At 58.5% G+C, this 17,370-nt stretch overlaps 3 protein-coding genes across 20 annotated transcripts in view; 1 reads left to right on the top strand and 2 right to left on the bottom strand.

Annotated features, from left to right (window-relative positions):
- Positions 1 to 1,311: 1,311 nt before the first annotated feature.
- PIK3R2 (phosphoinositide-3-kinase regulatory subunit 2) lies at positions 1,312 to 13,947 on the bottom strand. 2 transcript variants are annotated; one of them, XM_061421584.1, is made up of 16 exons: positions 13,859 to 13,947; positions 11,318 to 12,061; positions 8,489 to 8,581; positions 8,113 to 8,154; positions 7,876 to 8,007; positions 7,573 to 7,786; positions 7,012 to 7,097; positions 6,754 to 6,862; positions 6,574 to 6,672; positions 6,256 to 6,436; positions 6,026 to 6,151; positions 4,631 to 4,773; positions 4,221 to 4,397; positions 3,187 to 3,258; positions 2,833 to 3,003; positions 1,312 to 2,520 (listed from the first exon to the last, which is right to left on the bottom strand). In XM_061421584.1, exons 2-16 carry the CDS (start codon positions 11,637 to 11,639, stop codon positions 2,313 to 2,315), a joined length of 2,175 nt encoding a protein of 724 aa, XP_061277568.1. In that variant the 5' UTR covers positions 11,640 to 12,061; positions 13,859 to 13,947; the 3' UTR covers positions 1,312 to 2,312. The 2 variants fall into 2 exon arrangements, with proteins under 2 accessions (XP_061277568.1, XP_061277567.1); XM_061421583.1 differs by lacking the exons at positions 11,318 to 12,061; positions 13,859 to 13,947 and adding an exon at positions 9,477 to 11,297.
- On the top strand, positions 8,007 to 15,088 carry LOC133250396 (uncharacterized). The gene is made up of 2 exons (XM_061421592.1): positions 8,007 to 8,444; positions 13,649 to 15,088. Exons 1-2 carry the CDS (start codon positions 8,312 to 8,314, stop codon positions 14,350 to 14,352), a joined length of 837 nt encoding a protein of 278 aa, XP_061277576.1. The 5' UTR covers positions 8,007 to 8,311; the 3' UTR covers positions 14,353 to 15,088.
- Positions 15,079 to 17,370, bottom strand: part of MAST3 (microtubule associated serine/threonine kinase 3) — a 41,502-nt gene continuing 39,210 nt past the window's right edge. For all 17 annotated transcript variants that reach the window (XM_061421569.1, XM_061421566.1, XM_061421567.1 and 14 more), the window contains one exon: positions 15,079 to 17,156. In XM_061421569.1, coding sequence (XP_061277553.1) covers positions 16,624 to 17,156 — 533 coding nt within the window. In that variant the 3' untranslated portion in view covers positions 15,079 to 16,623. The remainder of the gene's footprint in view (positions 17,157 to 17,370) is intronic.

Here is a 17,370-nt window from a genome sequence, read left to right on the forward strand (position 1 = left end):
AATCAGTCTAGCCCCCAGCTCCACAGCCCAGGTCCCCCTCCAGTTCTGGGGAAACCCCAGCCCACATGGCCACATGCATAGCAGCAGGTTCGGGTGCTGGGGTTCCCCTGAAGTCCCCATGGCTGGAAGATCCCACCTCATTCTTTTGAACTCTTCGCAGAACCCCTTTCCTTTGTGAAGCCTCTGCAAGGCTAAGCGACACGGCTTTGGGGAACTTAGTCTGTATTCAGTCCTGTACTGGGCTGAAGAAATAGCAATAAATATAATTGCTACAATTTTTCCAGTGGGTATTAATCACCAGCCTTATTTGGAGGAATTCCTAAAGGTAACCTCACCCATTTGAGCATGAAATCCTCAGAGATGCCCAGTAGAGACTGTTGGCCTTACTTGATAAGAGGAAATGGGACGGAAACGGGAGGTGACGTTCCCAAGGAGACACAGTTGGTTGAGTGTGGAGACCAGCTAGAGGCTATGTGGGACGTTCTCTTCTGTGCTCAGGCTCCACCCGGCTGGGCTCACAGGACTGAGAAGGTGAGCTTTACCGTGCTTCCACTCAGGGCGTTGGGAAGCCCTCAGTGGGGGCAGAGTCTGGGCTGGAGTTATTTAGAGGGTGCCTCCTGACTGGTCAGTCACTCAAGTGGGGACAGTGCTTGGAGGACCGAAGCTTTGAGGCCAAGGAAGGTAACTCCTGTCCCTCTGAGAGCCCAGGGGAGAGATGGATCAGACAGCGGCTCCTTCATCCCTGGGGGCTGTCTCAGCCACATTGGGTCCTGACAGGTGCCGTTGGGCTGGGGAGGAGAGGAGGTTCCCAGCCCTGGGGGTATGTGAGGGGAGGGCAGCCAGGGAATGGTGACTGAGTCCGGGTCAGTGCCACCATGAGGACCCAGCTCAGTGTCCCTAGAGCCACGGCAGGCCGCATTGGGCAGGTGTGGAGAAGAGGGGTTTGACACTGTGGGGATCCAGGCCACAGGAGGCCCCTCTGGATGGCATGGGAGTGGGTGTGACAGTCTTTTCTGCTTGGCCACGAGGAAGCTGCACATTAGAGGGGTGGCGATTTTCTGGGGCCAGGGATGGTGGCTGAGTGTCAGAATTCAAACTCAAACTCAAAACTTGGGACCTATGGCCTGGGGTCCCTGCAGCAGAGGCTGGGGTCTGAGACTCTCTGCTGTGTGACCTCAGGCAGGTCTCAATCTCTCTGCACATGAGCAATCTAAGCTGCGATGGCGAGGGAGGTGGGGGACAAGGCAGGGGCTGGCAGCCTCCATTCGGCAGCCCAGAGCTAAAGCCTGTCACTGAAAACAGAAGCGTCCATCGAGTTCAATGTTTTATATCCATTATCAGTATCAACGTACCATACAAAACCCGCCTGCCAGCCTAGCCAGGCAGGCAGGAAAAGGGGGGTGGGGTCCGTGGGTGGCATAGAAAATCAGGGCTCTCGTCCCAAAAGAGGAGAGAAAAGAGGGCTTTAGGTACACTTGAGGGAAAATGAAACCAGAGCCCAACATGATGGAGAAGCCTTGAGTCTGCGTTGACTAGGGTGCTGGCACCGTTATGTGCCGGCTGCCCGGAGGTGCTGGTGGCCTCAGTTCCTGGGAGGCCTGGGGTCAGCCTGTGAGTTTATTTTTAATTATTTTCTTTTTCAGGGGTACTTCTTGGCAGCAGCCCCAAGGTGGGGACAACCCGGGGCCGGGTTTCACTTCAGGGTTTGAAGGGGAAGTTGGGGTCTATGGGGCAGGTCCCGCCTGGCCCCAGACGTCACGGCTGAGGTTCTTGGAAGTGGCCAAGCGAAGTTCCTTCCTGCCCTGACCCCAGGTCTATGGCTTAAAAATGGGGGCACCCAGGCGGGGGCCACGCAGCCCAGGGGCCTCTGTAAACACGGCAGGTGCAGCCAGGTGGGGCTCTGGGGACCCCCGGAGGCCCGTGGGGGACAGGGCACAAGGTTGTGGGTGGCCAGAGCCGTTGGAGGGCAGTGATTGTGGGGGCAAGGGCTGTGGAGTTGGGGAGGCGGGACCCCCAACACGGATACACAGAGACGGGGAGGTGGGGGGACGGACAGATGGAGCTAGAAAGAGACAGAGTGACAGCAGGGGACAGAAAGAGACTCAGAGAAAGATGGAGAGAGAGGCAGACACAGAGAGATAGACAGAACTGCGGAGAGAGGAAGAGAAAAACAGATACACCTTGAGAGATTCACAAAGAAGAGACAGGCGGAGGAGACCCAAGGAAGAGACAGATTAGACAGACAGACTCCAGATGCAGCGGCTCCGCTCTGGGCCCAGCCGGCGGGGCCCAGGCCCGGGGGGCGCGCCTGCTCAGCGCGCAGCCGGCGGGGGCCCAGGGCCAGGGGCGCGCACGGGGTGGGCGAGCGTGACGGTCAGCGCGTCGTTGTGCTGCACCAGCGAGGCGTGCTGGTAGTGGAGGACGAGCTCCTTCAGGGACCCGTACAGGTTGTAGGGCTCCGCGAAGCCGAAGCCGGTGGCCGTGCGGTAGATGACGCAGTGCTTGGTATCCCCGTCCACCCTGCGGGGGCGGGCTGGGTCAGAAGGGCACCCGCCCTCGCAGGCTTTCCCAACTCCGCCCCACGGCTCCTCTCAGGTGACCCCGCCTGGGACCCCTACTTCCCCATCTTCTGGGTGCTGGCTGCTGACCAGGCCCCGACCCTGCTTTGATCCTGCCCCAGCTTCCTCCCCTGTCCCCAAGAACCCAGGGCTTCTTCCCGGCTGTCTCCCAAGGCCGAACATACAGCTGGTGCTCAATGAGAGCCCTCAGAAGGAATGGGTAGATCCCCCTCCCAACATTCAGCCATTCTCAGTTCCCTGGCAAGGCACTCACACCACAGAACAGGCGTAGCAACCCCGCTGGCTGCTCTCACGGATGAGGAAGGTACCGTCCCGCTTGCCACTCAGCATTTCCTCAGCTTGGGTGCGGTTGATCTTGCCTACATACCAGGTGCGTTCCTCGTGGTGGGGGAGGTCATCCTCATCCTCCATCAGTGAGTACTGGCTGTGGAGGAGGCAGGGAGGAGCCCTGGTCACCTACTCACCAGCCTCCAAGGTCCCCCTGTCACCTGGACAACGCTCCTTCCCTGGTGAACTCCTATTCACCCTGCAAAACCCACGCAAAATGGCCCCTCCTCTAAGAACACCCCTCCAACCCCTCCACCCCTTGGCTGAAGTGGTCACTCACTCCTCAGTCTCGTTCTTGATCCCCAACCATTCGTTGATTTTCTTCTGCCGGGCACCCTTCTGAGTGAGCCACCTGGAGGGAAGAGGAAAGGTGGGCTCCTGCTGCTTGGCTGGGAGGGGAACAGAGGCTGCAGCATAGGAAAGGCAAGCCCTCCGTGGTCCTGGCCAGCCAGGCTGGAGGCAAGGGCTGACCAGAGTAGGTTCTGGGTGCAGTACCCCCGGTTACCACAAGGGGTCAGCCTTGGCCAGGGCAAGGACAGCTTCAACTCAGGTGGATGCCCCAGGCTATGCCAGGGAAACCCGCTCTGCTCCCGCTACCCGTGCCGCCGCCATTTATTATGTTTCTGTTAACACTTTTTGAGACCCCAGATTGTGCCATCACAGGTGTTATCAGCATCAGAAGCTCAGTCCAGGGGGCTGCACAGTAGTGCACCTTTGCCCATGGCAGCTGCCTGTTCTGAACCTTAGTTTCCCCCACCTGCAAAAGAGAAACTTTACAATATTTCAGAGGACCAAGTGAGCTAATGTATGCACGGTGCTCAGCACACACTAGGTGCACACAAGTGTCAAAGGTCCAGGTGGGAGGGGGAAGCCTCAGAGACGGGATCTTGGGCTCGGGTTGGGCACTGCATGCCAGGTCACGGAGTCGGCATTTATCCGGGGCTCCCAGTGACTCAGCCGTGTTGCAGCAGCGCTCCCATTTCACAGCTGAGGCTGAATGGAGCTGCTGTACAGGGAGCCCTTTTTTTTGGCAGCACCATGCTTAGTTCCTCCGCCAGGGATCAAACCCGTGCCCCCTGCCATGGAAGCACAGAATCTTAACCACTGGATCACCAGGGAAGTCCAAGAGCCCTTCTGAGTGGGCCAGGAGGGGCCTGATCGAGAGGGAAGGGGGCTGGTGGACAGATAATGGGGTAGGGAGGTAGATGGGACTACCTGGTGGAGAAAGTGAGATACATGCAGAGGTCACTGCTCCAGGTGCCCCTGCATTAACAGGGGGGACCCCCCCAGGCAAGCGCAGAGCCAGGCACTCACACAAGGTACTGGTCTCGGATCTTGCGCAACTGCATGAGGTCTGGCTTGAGGCTGTTCATGCGCTTGTCAATCTCTCGGTTGTCAGAGGCCTGTGCCCGCAGCTCCTGCTCCAGCTTTGTGCGGCTCTCGTGGATCTCGGCAATGCGAGACTTGAGCCGCTCCGAGTTTAGCAGGATCCTGTGGGAGGAGTGGCTCAGAGGCCTCAGACTGGCTCCCAGTCTCTAAGCCTCTGGACAGGCTGCTTCCCTGAGTTCTCTTTCTGGCAAACTCCTATTCGTCCTTCAAAGTCCACTTCAACCGACCCTCTCCCCACCTTGGAACCCAGGCTGCCCACCCTGTTTCCTTTCTTTCCCCACTTGAGCTGTGTTGGAGCAGGGTGCGGTAGGGCAGAGAAGAGGAACTGGACTCACCTCTGCATTTCTTTCTCATTGCCCTCACGTCGGAAGCGCTCCAGATATTCCTTGCTGCACTTCTCCTGCGTCTGGCCCTGCTCTTCAAAGATCTTGATGGTCTCATTGAAGGCTTCGATGGCTGTGCGCTTCATCTGCAGTTCCTGGAAGAGGGGTAAGTCTGAGCACCTCCTGGGACTCCCGGCAAATCCCTCATGAGAGGTAAAGGCAGATCCCAACTCTGATGTGGAGGCACTGTTCAAGCTGGTTCCTCCACCAGGGGCACCGTTCTTCCAGCTGCACCGAACGAACTCCTGTTCCGCCTTCAAAGCCCACATCCCCCAACCCACTCTTCTTTTAGATTCTCCTTTGGGCATCTTACAAAACAACTGAGTGCGTGAGCGCTGCTCAGAATTAATGATAAATCTAGTTGCTACAATTCGTGGGGCTCCTTCTCAGGGTAGATGCTGCACCAAGCCCCTTTCATGCATCCTCTCATCAAACCTCCCAACAGCCTATACAAAGTCAGAATTGTTAATGGGGAAACTGAGGCTTGGGAGGCCTAAGCCATTTCCAAGGTCATGATGCTCCTAACTGATCCCAGACAGTTGTCCTGTCCACTCAGAACCTCAGGTAACCTGTCTTTAGAAAGGAGACAAGAAAGAGACTGCTCAGAGATTACAGGGGAGACAGAGAAACTCCCTGATGGAGATGGGATGTTCAATCTGAATAAGTTGCATCTCAACTTACAAAAGAAGTTGATTAACACAGTCCTGGAGTGATAAAACCTTTCCCCACTTGCCTGTTTTTAAAAGATACTGCTGTTTCCCATGACCTCCTGACCCTTTGTCTTAGGCAACTCTTGGTGAGGTGGTTACCATCATTTTGATAACATCCAGGTTGAAGGGGATGGAGAAGAAAAGGAACTGAAACTCATGGTCCCAGTTTCCAGATGGGGAGACTGAGGCCCAGAGGCTCAACCAAGACGCCTCCCATGGCTCAGCCGCTCGTGAGGCTGCTGGGTACCTCCTCATCTGTGTTTTTGTTTTTTAGAATCATATATATTGATTTCTGGGCTTCCCTCAGAGCTCAGTTGGTAAAGAATCTGCCTGCAATGCAGGAGTCACAGATTCAATCCTTAGGTCGGGAAGATCCTCTGGAGAAGGAAATGGCAACCCACTCCAGTATTTTTGCCTGGAGAATCCCATGGACAGAGGAGCCTGGCGGGCTACAGTCCATGGGATCGCAAGAGTCAGACACAACTCAGCAACTAAACCACCCCCGCATTGATTTCTATGTTTTCAGTCAGTCCCTGGTGCTAAGAGCCTGCTCGTGACCTAGAAGTGGACGTGTGGCACTGCGACCTCAGCACTGCCCCTGCGCCCAGGCCTCCTTGGGGTGTGCTTGCCGTGGTACCTGGGAGGTGCGTGTGTACTCCTCGTAGAGCTGGTCGTACTCGCGGCTCTTGTCCTGGTACTGCTGGTGGTAGACCTTGAGCTGGGCACCCACCGCCTCCACGCTGTCCTCCTTGACGATCTGGTCCTGGGAATACCCGGTGCCATCAGGCAAGCTACCTGGGAAACTGAGGCCCAGCGCCAGCCGGGCATCGCCAACCCCCACCCCCAGCGCCCACCCCAGCCCCCGACCTGTTGGTACTTGGACACCGGGTAGAGGAGCCGCGTGTCCAGCTTGGCGTTGTACTGGGCCAGTGACTCATGGCGGTAGTGGGTGATGAGGTCCACGACAGAGCAGAAGGTGAGCGGCTCCGAGAAGCCGTAGTGCCCATCTCGGTGGAAGACCTTGATCAGCTTGTTGTTTCCGCCCTTCCTGGGGTGGGTGACGGGGTGTCAGTGCCCAGCGGCAGGTCCATCCGTGTGGCACTGCCTGTGTGACCCCCAGTCCTCTGACCTGAGTGGCCCGCTCCCACCCCTCGCCCCAGTCTCCCTGAAAGGATGGGCCCCCACCTGAGGGTCAGCGTGTACTCTCCCTGGATCTTGCTGGAGGCATCTCGGACCAGGAAGGTGCCATCGGGCGTGTCCCGAAGTTTCTCGTTTACCTCCTCCCTGTGGAGACAGCCAGAATGGGTGCCTGCTGGGAGGCCCTGCCCCCCGCCTGGGTTCTGCGGCCCCGCCCAACAGTCCTACCTGGAGATGTCACCCCAGTACCACTCGGCGTCCTGCAGGGAGGGTGGGCTGCCCCCATTGGCCAGGCCTGTGGGGGCTGGCTTTGTCTTGGGGGGTTTTGGTGGCAGTGCTGGGGGACAGGAAAACAAATACGCATTGAGCACCAACTGTATCCCAGGGTGAGCTCCCCTGGCAACTGAGCCTGCTGATACAGGCAGGGCCCCGAGTCAGCATTCTCATCCCCAACAAAAAGAGCTAATCCAAGGGGGTGGGGGTCACCTGGGGGGGCAACCTCCTGCTCCTCCAGATGTTCCTGAAGCAGCTTCTCCACCAGCAGCGCCGGAAAGTCAGGGGTGGGCTCGGTCCTAGGGGGAAGGGGAGTGTGGTGAGTGCTGGTGTGCACATGGCCTTCTGTGTGCTTGCACACCTGGCAGGGGGTATGTGTGAAAGCACGCGAGTGGAAGAAGAGTAGATGCTGCAGGCAGGCGTGGGAGACCCACTACTGTCTCTGCACATACAGCAAGCGATGGGTAAGTCTCATGCAAGAAACAACAGGAGTCCAGCACGTGGGTGGGGAAGCAGAAAGAACAGACACAATCCACTTGCCTGCTCTCTCGTCCAAGCCCCTTCGCCTTGTCCCAAGCCCTGATGGAGTCTTCTTGGAGCTCAAGTCTCACCCCCAGTCATCTTTCCTAGCCCGCCCATCACGACAGCTCTGGCCTCTTCCCCATGGGGCCCTCATCCACACTCCTCTCTCCTTTCTAGACCCCTCCCTGGCTACGTCTCCGGCCACCCCTTTCTGCTTCGACTCAGCCCCGCCCCCCAGCATCGGCCTCTCACCCGTCGGGTGCGCCCCCTGGCGGCGGAGAGGGCGGCGGCGGCGCGCGTAGCAGTAGCGGCCCGAAGGTGGCGCCCAGGGCACGGACCGCGGGGCCCGGGGCTGGGGCGCGCCCGGCCACCCGGCCCAGGTGCTGGAGCAGGAAGCGCAGCGTGAGCGCATGGTGCAGTGGCAGCGTCGGGGGCTCCAAGGCCGGCCCCACGGGCCCCGCAGCCTCTGCGGACAGATGGCCAGGGTTGAGTGAGCCAGGGCCTGAGCCCGCCTGCCCAATGCCTTCCCCAGCCCGGGCTTCCCTCCAGATTTACCCCGCAGGGCTCGGTGTGCCTCGGCCGCAGCCTCGGGTGTCACGAGGGGCGCTGGCAGCGCCAGCAGGAAGCCTTTCACACCATCTGACAGGGCTGCCGCATCCCACTGCTCCACATCACTCAGGGACCAGTCTGTGGGTGCAAGAGGGATACCTCGGTCCAAGGCGGGCGCAGGGAGGGGACACATCCGTCCAGGGCAGGTTCCTTTCCCACTCACCCACTGAAGCTTGCCCTCACCTGTGCGCACGGCGGGTGGCTCAGGCCTGTAGCTGTCCAGCCCTGGGGGGAAGGGATGGGGTAGGTCAGCGTCACCCTAGGTGCCAAGACCAGCTCTCAAATGCTGCCTCTACCCCATGTGGGGTCTGGGGTGGCTACTCAACCTCCCAGAGGTAAGAGCAGAGGGAGGGGAGGGAAATGGTAGCAGAGGGCGTGGCACATGCTATGCAGGGGTCCACGTTCCCTAGGGAGTTATTCCTTCCCCAACTCAACAGGGAGACCCAGAGCATCCAGACTCAGCCTCTCCATGCAACCTGAGCCCAGGGAAGAGGATGAGTTGCCCATCCCCAGAGGTAAGCAAGCAGAATCCAGGGGCTGCAGGCAGGCCAAGGCTCACCTGTCCGTTCAATGGCCTCCACCAGCTTCACCAGGATAGGGGGAGCCACATCAGGGGGGGAGAACTGCTCGGGTAGGTCAGGGAGTGTAAGGCCTGGCAGGAGGGGACGCAGTGTTGGCAGGGTCCCTAGAAGGACCCCAGCCCCGTCTTTGCCTGCTGCATCTCAGCCCAAGGGCCTGGCATCTGGCCCACTACCCTGGGGGAGACAGAAGGCCCAGCTGGTGGAGCTGGGAGGGCTGAGCTGGTGGGAAACAGTGTTCTGGGTTAAAAGATCAGTTCACACAACTTCAGACATGAGGTGGAGCGGATTGACCAGTGTCAACCAAATGGGATGTCCACTTCCTAATCTCTCAGATATAATGAAGATAAGGGTTTCACGACGAGACCATCTTGGATTAAGGGTCCTAAACCCAAGGACTGGTGTCTTTATAAGAGAAGGCCATCTGAAGAGAGAGGCAGAGATTGGGGTGATGTAGCACTAAACCAAAGTATGCCTGGAACCCCTAAAAGCTGGAAGAAGCAAGGAAAGCTCCTCCCTTAAGGTCTCTGGAGAAAGCACAGCCCTGCCCACACCTTGGTCTAGAGTTCTGGTCTCTAGAACCATGAGAACATGCTCCCGTTGTTTGAATGGCCACTGGCTCGTGGCAGTTCATTACAGCAGCCACAGGACACTCATGCAGCAGGGTTAGGACTCTGCTGTTGCTTGCTGGCCAACCTCGGGCACAGGACATACCCTCTCTGTGCCTTGAATCCTGCAGCTGAGAAACTGGTCAATGGCATCATCTCTCCTTTCTTAGCGGGAACAACAAAGCAGTTGAAAAGAATAAACGGAAAATATCTCATCGGGGTCAGGACATCTCATCCCAAGAAAAATCTCCATTTTCTAAGTCACTTTGTTTTTAAAAAAAAAAAAAAAAGTCCCCCCTTTTAAAAATGCTGGCCCCCTCCCTGTCCCAGCCCCTCCTGGCCCCATTTTGCCCCACCCAACCTTTTGTGTGCAGGCGCTCTCTGCCGGCACAGCCACCATTTGATGCAGCTTTGGCCCTTGGCGGGGACGCCCTGGCACACAGCAGGGGCAAGCCAGGGCCTGTGGGGCCTCCCTGAGTGATGGGCCAGGTGGTGCTTGAACTGCAGAAAGGCCCAGCTGTGTCAAAAATGCAAAAAAAAAAAAAAAGAGCAAACAAGGGGAGGTGGGTGACATCCAGCTGGTAAGGGGGCCACAGTTCCGAAACTCCACTCTGAAATTTGCCTGTCTGCAATGCAGGGAGGGACGTCCCATTAGAATAGATGTCACCCCCCATTTTATGGATGAGAAACTGAGTTTCAGGAAAAGAGCAAGTTCCCCTAGATGCACAGGCCAGCGGGGGCCCAGGTGACATCAGGGCTCGGCACGCAGCTCCCTGTGCAGAGCTGCATGGAGGGAAGGCAGGCAGCTACAGTGTGTTGCCTAGTGGTCCTCAGAGGGTCAGGGCTTGAACAGAAGGACCAATACCCCCCATTTCCAGATGAGGAGACCGAGGCCTGGAGAGGGCTGGCCCTAACCCATGTCACGTGGATATTGGGATATTGGGAGGGCGGAGCTGGATGGCTGCCTGGGAGTGGGGATGTGTGTGGTGGCTGGACCCAGGCCAGGCAGAGGAGGGAGGCGGCTGTTACCAGGGGGAGAGGCAGACTCTGGCGGGGAGCCCGGATGGGGCCGCCTCCTGCTCCTCCAGGCTGAGGCGGGACGCAGGCACAGGCTCCGGAGACACCAGATGCTGCAAAGCCCAAGCCTGCAGCATGCCGCCTCGGCACCCCGCCATCCCACCCCACGCCATGGGGACTCTGGGCTGACCCTCTTTGGGCATCAGAGTCCCTTGGGCACAAAACCAGGTGGGCCATTGGGAGGGGCCATGGTGCCTCTCAAGGCTTTAGCCTTCACTGGGTGACTCCCTGAGCGAGTGGTTTGACTCCCTAGCACCTTGGTCTCCCTATGTGTACACGGGACCACGCTGGGCCACTGTGAGTGATGAGGCAGACCATGCTGGGTGCTCAGCACTCATCAGCCTCCTTCCTACAACTTGTGCCTCGTTTCTCTGCCCAGCATACAGGCCGGCATGCAGTCACAATGTATGTTCAGTGTCCTGGTTCTCCATTCCGAGCATGCTCTTTGGAGGGAGGGGGGGCCGAGGGTCTCTTTGAAAGGGACGGAGCATCCTCACATGCCACTGTGCTGTGTGGCCTCAACTGAGTAGCCCACCTTTGGGCTTTTTGGCTCCCATCATTCTGGAAATCAGAAAACCAGGGTTATAACAAAGGGGGCGGGTTTCTCAAGGGATTCCGTCTGCAAACCACAAGATGAAGTTAAATTGAGCCTCTGAATCTTCCCGGACACTCCCTATTATCTTCAGAATCAATCCCATGAAATCCAAGGTGAGGACCCTGCCCCTTCCTCACTCGGCTCCACTTGTCAGGGCTGGTTCCCTGAACCCGCTGTGACATTCCCTCAGGGTCTTTGTCTTTGCTTTGCCTGCTGCCTTCTCCCCCTACTCTCTGAGAGGCTGCTTTCTCTTGGCATCTGTCATCACTTAATCACCTTCTTCTCACTTCTTGAACCAGAAGCCCCATGAGAGCAGGGTGAGGCTAGTGTGTCCGCCTCTGGGTGCCCAGCCACGAACTGCACCCAGTCCTCCATAGCAGTGTAATTGATACCTGCCAACCAATCAGATATCCTCATTCCTCCTCTCCGGGGAGAAGCACCATTGCCTCATGGGAAACAAGAGGAAACTGAGGCTCTGCGGGCACTCCCGGTTTCCCTCATTCCTGCCAGGGGCCCAGTCTGCTGCTCACCTGACTCAGGGGGCCCGTCTCGGGGCCTGGCGGGCAGTGGGCGGGGGCCACGTGGGCGAGGGCCAGGCCGGGCCAGGGCCACGGGCCCCAGGAACTCCACATAGGTGCCAGGGAAGTCGCCGCGCTGCCGGGTACGCTCATTGAGGCCAGGCATCCAGCCTACGCTCTGCGGGCAGCGCTCGTTGCCCTCGGCCACGCCCAGCGCCTGCAGGGCGGCCCTGCTCACCACCAGCACATCACCCGGAAGCAGCTCCAGGTCCTCCGGCCGCTCCCGGCGGAATGGGTACAATGCACGGTATTGGAAGCCCTCAGGGCCAGCCATGGCTGGCGGGGTGGGGTCTGGATGGTCAGGTGGCTGCTTGGGGCCCCAGTGGCCCCATCAGCCCCGGGTGGGGGGCCGGGAGGGTCCGCTGGGAGGGCTTGGGGACTCAGGCTTCGATTTTCACCAAGAAGTTACAGGTGACCACCCGGGATGCTCACGCTTTGCTTCCCACCATTATTTCATGACCCTAACAAGGGTCACTCGTTGCTTGTCCACCATTCGTCAACTGGTGGGAGGGGCTCGGCAGCCTGATCTCAGGTCACTCAGCTGCTGCGTCCCCCCTCAATCCGTAGGGCGGGGCCGGGTCGCTCACTCCCTCACGTGGGGGGCCATCGGCTCCCGAGGCTGGCGGCTCTTCCAGCTGCGCCAGGCGAGGGGGCCGAGGGCACGGGCTGTCACCATGCTCGGCTCGGGACACCGACCTAGGGGGAGAGGGGTGGGGCAGCATGAGTCGGTTTGAACTCCTGCCACCCTCAATTCAGAGCCAAACCCAAATCCCAGGTTAGAATCCCCTAACTGGGTACCCTTGGGTCAGTCCCTGCACCTCTCTGGGCCTCCGTTTCCCCAGCTGTAAAATGGGTGAATGGCCCTCCCTTGGGGTTGTTGGGGGCAGAGCTCCCAAGAATCTGTCCTAGGCATACTGCAAGTTCAGTAAACAAGTTCTTCTTCACCCCTGTTAGAAATGGGGATACTAAGGCTCAGAGTAGGCAGGTCTCTGTTGGACATTCAGTGGGCCAGGAAGCCAGGACTGAAAAGCTCAGAGCTGCCCATTTTCACAAGGCCCAGGATGCATCCATCCCAAATGGCCAGTTAAACCCTGAATGCTCAGAGCATAATGGGTGATGATGTTCAGCGTGCTGTGGAGCCCTGAGGAGGGGCTGTGATGGCTGAGTGCAGTAAGAGGCTGCAGGGGCCAAAAGGGATAGGGGATGAAGTCCAAGCAGATGTCATAGCACAAGCAAAGGTGAGTCCAAGCAAATGGATCTCTGATCTCTGGAGGGGGAGGAGAGAACGGGGCGGTGGTGGTGGGGGTCCCTGACATGTCTCAGCTTCAGGCCCACAGTAGGTACTTAAAATAGAAGAGGGTTGGTGGGAGGCCAAGAGGGCCTTAGCCCCACAACAGACATGGAGCTGGGAAACGGTAGAAGGAAGGAGGGCACTGCAGCTGCCAAGTGGGTGGCTGCTGTATGCAGGGGCAATGATCACCCCCAAGGAGCCACCAATCTCAGGAGACACAGCCCAGCACAGACACATTCTCAATCACAGCCCTGCAGGTTGGGTCTTCCTGAGAGATTGGGGGTGGGGTGGGGGGGGGGGCGGTGCTTTTCCAAAAGGCGGGTCCTCACAGAGGACAGGAGGAGCACTGGTCAGAAGGACTAGTACAGGCAAAGGCTGGATAGCCAGAAATACTTGTCAAGAGTTCAGAGTGGCCTTAAAGCCACAGGCCATGCAGGCCTTGGGGTCCAGGTAGAGGGTCAGGCTTTATCCGTGGACCGCGGGGAACCGCTAGAGGTGTCCAAGTACTGGGCACAAGCTCCACATTCCAGGACGCCCCAACTTATCCGCTCCCTGGCCCCTGGCGCCCCATTCTACAGATGGGGAAACTGAGGCCCAGCGACAGGGACGTCCAGAAAACCGCCTGAATCCGCTTGCCTGCCCGCCTCCGCGCCCCGCCGTGCACACGTTTGCACACGCCCCGGTGTGCGCGCCTGGGAACCAGCGCTCCCCGAATCCAAGAGGCGGGGTGGAGGGGCCAGGCTGGGGGTTTGGCGGGGGACGCAGGGCCTGCGCGCTCACGCGTGTGCAAACGCGCACTCGGGCCTGCGTGGACCCCGAAGCCCAGCTCGGGGGCCGGAAGCGCAGTCGACCCTCTACCGTCTTGCACCCCACCACCCCACTGTGCCCCACACAATGCCTGGGCGACCCCTCTTTACTGCTCGACGCCCCACTCCCGGCAGGGCCTCCCTCAATTCAGGGCCGCGGCTCCAACCCCTTATCTCTGCCTACAGTTCGCCGTTCCACCCTCATCTTCCAGGGCAGGCTGCACCAGGGCCAGGTCGAGCCCGAGGCCTCCCGCTCCCTGCGGCCCCCAGTTCCCGCGGGGCCCGATGCAGCCCTGCTCGCGTTCCGGCTTCCACCGCGGCCCCATACTCTGCCTGGGCGCCCCGCATCTGAGCGCACCCCTAACCCGGCCTGCCACGCGGACAGCTCACACTTACCTGGTCGTAGCCGCCACCGCTGCCGCCGCGGCCACCGTCACGCCGAACCGAGCCAGACCCGTGGCTTCACCGCGGCCGCCGTCGCCGCAGCCGCGGGATCCCCGCCTCCGCCGCTGCCGCCGCGGTTCCGAACGGTCGGGTCCGCCCCCCGGCGGAAACGGCCGAGTGCATTCGGGCCGGGCGAGTGCTCTGGGACCGAGACGGGGCCAGAGGACGCCCGAATGCTTCCGGAAAGAGCCGAACGTACTCCCGCGGGACTGGAGGATGCTGTGGGGCGAACGTGCCCCGAGACAGCCGATCATTTCCGGAAACAGTCGAACACAATCGGGTCAGATGAGTCCTTCGGAGGCTGGGCTCGGCTAGGCTCGGCTGTACTGAGATGCCCGAGATTGTGGAAACGGCTGAGCGCTCTCCAGCCGGACTCGCAAAACAGGCTGGCCCCCGAAACTTCGGAAACTTACTGGAAAGAACCAAATGGGCTTGACCTCAAATGAGGCCCTGAGAACTTAGATCCAGAGGCGACTACCCACTTCTGGAAACTGCCGAAGCAGGGACGGCTCCCGAGAGCAAGTGAGGTGGCCCTGAGCTCAAGGAACTGAAGGTGGCATTTAGGTGGAAGGGGCTCGCCACAGAAAGCTGAACCTTTCAGGAAACAAGCTGAGGGCCGAGAAGGGATCAGGCTTCAAAGCCGGGGTTTCCATGGTAGCCCAGAGCGTCTAGAAACAACTGAACTCGCGGGCGGAGAGAACTACCCCAATGCCGGCCCACAGGCGTACGACTGTTTCCGGAAAGAGCCGAAGACACTCGGAGACAAGGGGTGTGGCCAAAGCTTTCCGACCCTTCCTAACACTTCAGAAGTAATCGGAACGCGCTCAGGCTGGGTTCCGACGTGGTGAGGGGAATTTTAGGGCACAGCCCAAGCGAAGACCAGTATAAAAAGGTCGCAAAGATGGCTTATTTATTATCACGGCTTCAAGGCCCAGACGGTGTCTGTATGAAGCTTTTAGGGACAGAGCCCCTGATAGGTACTCAACCGGGAGAGGGTAGCAGGAGCCCTGGATCAGAGAAGGCATCAAGAAGGATCTCAATGGTGAACTCCCAGCAGCCTTCAAAACCCACTTCAGGTGACTTTGAGCCAAGGGTCCATTTTCATCCCAACCCCACCCCATTCTTCCCTTACCCTTTTCTCACCCCCTCAGAAATCCAGACATCGGACCTCCTCTTTGTAAATGTGAGCTTTTATTCACTGTCAGCTCCAGGATGGAAGGCGGGAGCAAAAGTCATGCACAGCCTTGATCTAGCTCCAACACCAGGCAGTGCTGTGTGGGTGTCTGCAGAAGGAACGCAGAGTGGGCTGCAGAGCCTGGAAAGTGCCCTTATCATGTGGGACACAGCCATTACGTTAGCCATCTCCCAATGGAAAATGGAGGCTCTGAGATGCCCGGTGGGTCACACAGCATTTCAGGGGAGAGGCTTGGAGTTGGAGTCTGTTGTATCTGACAACAAATTCTCCACAGCTCCCTTGACAATGCCCAGGACAGGGGCTGGCTGCATGACTCTTACCAGGAAAGTGTGGGGCATGTCTGTGCCCCTTGCCAGGCCTTAGTTATGGGGAGGACAACACCACCTCCAGCCTTCTGAAGACTGACTGAGGGAGAAGCCACAAGTAAAAGCGCTTGGCATACAGTAGGTGCTTAATAAATAGTCATTAGTATTAGTTTTGTAAACACAAGGAAACTGAGGCACAGAGTGGGGAAGCCATTTTCCCAGAGCCAGTGAAGCCAAGATTGCAACTTGGGCCTCACTGACCCCCAGTTGGATTTTCTTATTCGGATTTCATCCCAGCAAGGCTCTGACATATCGAGGGCACTTCCCAGGGGGTGTTTTAGACACATCATGGTCAAGTTCTCACCCTGGTAGGCATCAAATACAAAACAATCTTGTCCAGGGTGGACATTCTTCCCCTACCCTGGCAGTGCCCTTTGAGGCCTCTGCCTCCTGGGGCATCAGTGTCTGCCTGTGAAGTGCATGACTCCTCTGTCTATATTTGGTGAACTTCTACTCATACATCAAAGCCCCAGTTCCCACAACCCCTAAGCCTACAGAACTGGAGGCAGACTCTAGCAAGGCTGGCCTGGAGATGGAGGCCATGATGGTGGGAAGTGGCCTGCAGAATCCAGTCCATCATCAGAATTACTTCGTTTTGTGGTGGAGGGGAATTGTTTACAGACTCTCCAAGTCATCCAAACTGGGCCTGGACTGATAAGCTAGGCTGCATCCCTTCAAATGTATGGGTCTTAAGTCAGGGATGGGTTAAGTAACACAATACACAAAAAAACTTTAAAAGAACAGAAAAACCATAAAACATGAACACGCGTTGACTTGTCCAAAGTGCTTCCTTCTCAGCCCAGGGGGGCAGGGTTTACAAATGGGTCCCAGGTGCCTGGGGCAAGACCCGGGCAGCCGCCTTAAGGGTGGCGACTCAGTCTGACTATCGCTTATAAAAAGTAATAAATTAGTTGCAGGGATTTGCTGCTATTTACAATGCCACCCTAGTCTCCCATTCCTGCCCCTACGGGCCCCAGATCGACCAGCTCCAGGACATTAAGGAGGCACTGTCTACACCTTCCGGCAAGAACTGCGATGACCTCTCTTCTTTCAGATGTCAAAGGCTGGTGGCTCAGTCTCCATCCAGGTGTCAGTTTATGGAAAACACATTCCACAGAAAATGCATTGACTGCCAGGCCAGGGGGAGGCCAGGTAGATTAGTCTTTCCCAGAGGGTCCAAGGGCTCCTGACACAGCCTCAGCACCCTCCACGGCAATTTGCGGCACCAAGGTGGGTGGCCCAGTGGCTTCTTCCAGTGGCTCATCAAAGCTCACCTCCTGCACAGCCTCCTGCTTCTTGAAGGAGTCTCGGCGCTCAGACAGATGCAGCCGTCGCATGATCACCAGCTCAGAGTCCGGCCCTCGGCTGCGGCGCCCCAGATCCCCGTCCAGTCGCTCACCTGTACCCAGCTTGTCAGCTGACTGGCCTCGGCGCAGCCTTGGGGATCGGGCAGGCACAGGCGGGTGCCCTGACAGGGGTGAGGGTGAGCGGGGTGGGGGTGCAGGCACAGGTGGGCAGGCCAGTGGGGAGGGTGGGATGCTGCTGGTGGACTTGCGGCGGCCGGCTTTGGGGCGAGGTGGCCCGAGCTTGGCGGCCAGGCCATGCAGGGAGCTGGGGCGGGTGTGGCCAGCGGCAGCTGGAGATGCAGGGCTGCTGGAGCTTGGGGATATACTGGGTGGAGACGCTGTGTCTGCGGGTGACAGCGGAGGGTCAGGCCACCAGTCTCAATGTCCCAGCCTCGAGGTGGGCCCTGGGACTGACTGCAAAGCCCATATCATTTCCAGGCATGTGGTCACCTATCAGGCCTGGTTTTCCCTTTGTCTGCACGGGTTCTTCCTTTGGCTTAGATCTGGTAAACTCCTATTCAACCATCAAAGCTCTAGCACCTTTTCCCCCACTTCTTA

Source organism: Bos javanicus, chromosome 7, assembly GCF_032452875.1.
Source record: "Bos javanicus breed banteng chromosome 7, ARS-OSU_banteng_1.0, whole genome shotgun sequence".
Classification (NCBI taxonomy): domain Eukaryota; kingdom Metazoa; phylum Chordata; class Mammalia; order Artiodactyla; family Bovidae; genus Bos; species Bos javanicus.